Genomic DNA, 1857 nt, shown 5'->3' with positions numbered 1-1857 from the left:
GTTTCCCATCCACCTTCCCTGTCTTCATCACATTCAGGTAACATTTCATCAGTTGGGTTTATTTCATTAGCTGGCATTGTTTCATCAGAATGTATTTTTACAACTTGATTCTTAGACTGAAATAATTTGTTTAGGATTAAGCACATATTAGAAGTCGTGTTTTTACAATACACACCAGATCCATCTGTACCGAATTTATATCCATTACTTGAAACATTCCCTGTATTTGAATTGGCTCTTGATGGTATCGTTACAGAATTTCCTTGATCAGGAGTGCTTTGATATCCAGTTTTTTCTTCTATTTTTGTACATGTTTTTGATTTCTCATCACCTTCTTCAGAAGAAGACGAACAATTTTCTCCATTTTTAATGACTTTCATACTAGGTTCTTTTGATACAACTCGATTCCGTGATTTTTTACTAGAACATGATATACGTTTATTATGAATTTTTTTTTCTCCATAACTTGATGCTTCAAATTTTACATTACCATTTTCGACACTGTTTGGAACATCACATGAATAAAATACTAATGATTTATCATCTGGATGATGTATTTTAGTACACTTTACTATTGTAATTATGCTACTTTTTGAATCGGAATCACCAGAAGCCGATTCATTGTCTATAGCTTTATTTAGTTTAGTTAAATTATCACAGCTACCATTTTGTTTTAATGCTAATAAAATGTTATATGGATTATAACCTTCATAGCAATTAAAATAATTTGGACAATAGTTTATGCCATATTTGTCACAGCATTCTTCTTTATGTTGTATATATAGACCACTAATGCTTTGAAGGTATTCTCTGTATTTTTCAGAAGTAATTTTATTACATATATTTACTTTTATAATGCTCGCATAATTATCAAAATAATCATGCAAATGTTTCTGTTCAATGAAATATGTTAATTCTTGTAAATTTTTATGAATAAAATGATATTCACATCCAGATTTTGAAGGTTCCATTTTCATATTCTCTTTATGGAAATTCACAAATTCTTCAATAATAGCCCGATCACTTTTTGTATTCATATTAGAGTTAATAGATTTTCTTATTTGTTCGTACATCCAATATTTGTAATATAAACAAGTGCTTCTATATTCATTTGCATTATTAATACCCTTTAAATACTCTATATTCCTTTTAATTTTTGATGCAGTATTTTTATCAATGATACCGGATGAATTTTCTGACGACATACATTCAGAAGATTCATTACTATCCTTACACGTATATTCATCTAACAGTGCGTATTTTTATATGTATCAGAATCCTTTAATTCTGAACCCTAATAAACACAAAAAAATAATGAATTATATATAATTAAATTATTCTGTTATATACGCAAAAAGAATATGTGACTTTATTTAATAGTCCAGGTAACATTCAAATAATGTACTATTAACACTTGCTATAATTTGTAATAAGAATATACTTTTGCAAATGTAAAAAAGTCTGAATCAATCGTAGACATTCTAATTAAAACGTAAGCATATATTTATTGATTATATGTGTATCTATGTGTGCACAATAAAATATATTTCAGTTTTCACGTATTATATAAATTTTACGTAGTAGATATATGCCTTTTAGTAGGATCATTGATTATAACTAGGGATCAAATTAACTTAGGAAAATACATGTAAGGTAAAAAAAAAAAAAAACTTCAATAAAAAGAAAAATTTATATATTCCCTGTTGTAGAAATAAGGAATATATTATATATTGGTGTGTATACTAGCGTTAAGAATATCTCCTTTATATATAATCGAAAGAACTATGCATCCTTAAAAAAAGTTGTGTGTGATAAAAAAAATGAACAAAAGAAACCAAAAAAAAAAATAATAATATG

The 1857-nt window shown here is 26.7% G+C and overlaps 1 protein-coding gene across 1 annotated transcript; it reads right to left on the bottom strand.

Annotated features, from left to right (window-relative positions):
- Positions 1–13: 13 nt before the first annotated feature.
- PCYB_002510 (hypothetical protein) lies at positions 14–1205 on the bottom strand (the record flags this gene model as incomplete). The annotated part of the gene is made up of 1 exon (XM_004227672.1): positions 14–1205. A coding segment is annotated over one exon (1192 nt), but the record flags the coding sequence as incomplete, so codon positions are not given.
- Between the last annotated feature and the right edge of the window lie 652 nt (positions 1206–1857).

This window comes from Plasmodium cynomolgi, assembly GCF_000321355.1.
Source record: "Plasmodium cynomolgi strain B DNA, scaffold: 0128, whole genome shotgun sequence".
Classification (NCBI taxonomy): Eukaryota; Apicomplexa; class Aconoidasida; order Haemosporida; family Plasmodiidae; genus Plasmodium; species Plasmodium cynomolgi.
The sequence above is the reverse complement of the archived record's forward strand: the minus strand, read 5'-3'. Positions and strand labels throughout refer to the sequence as shown.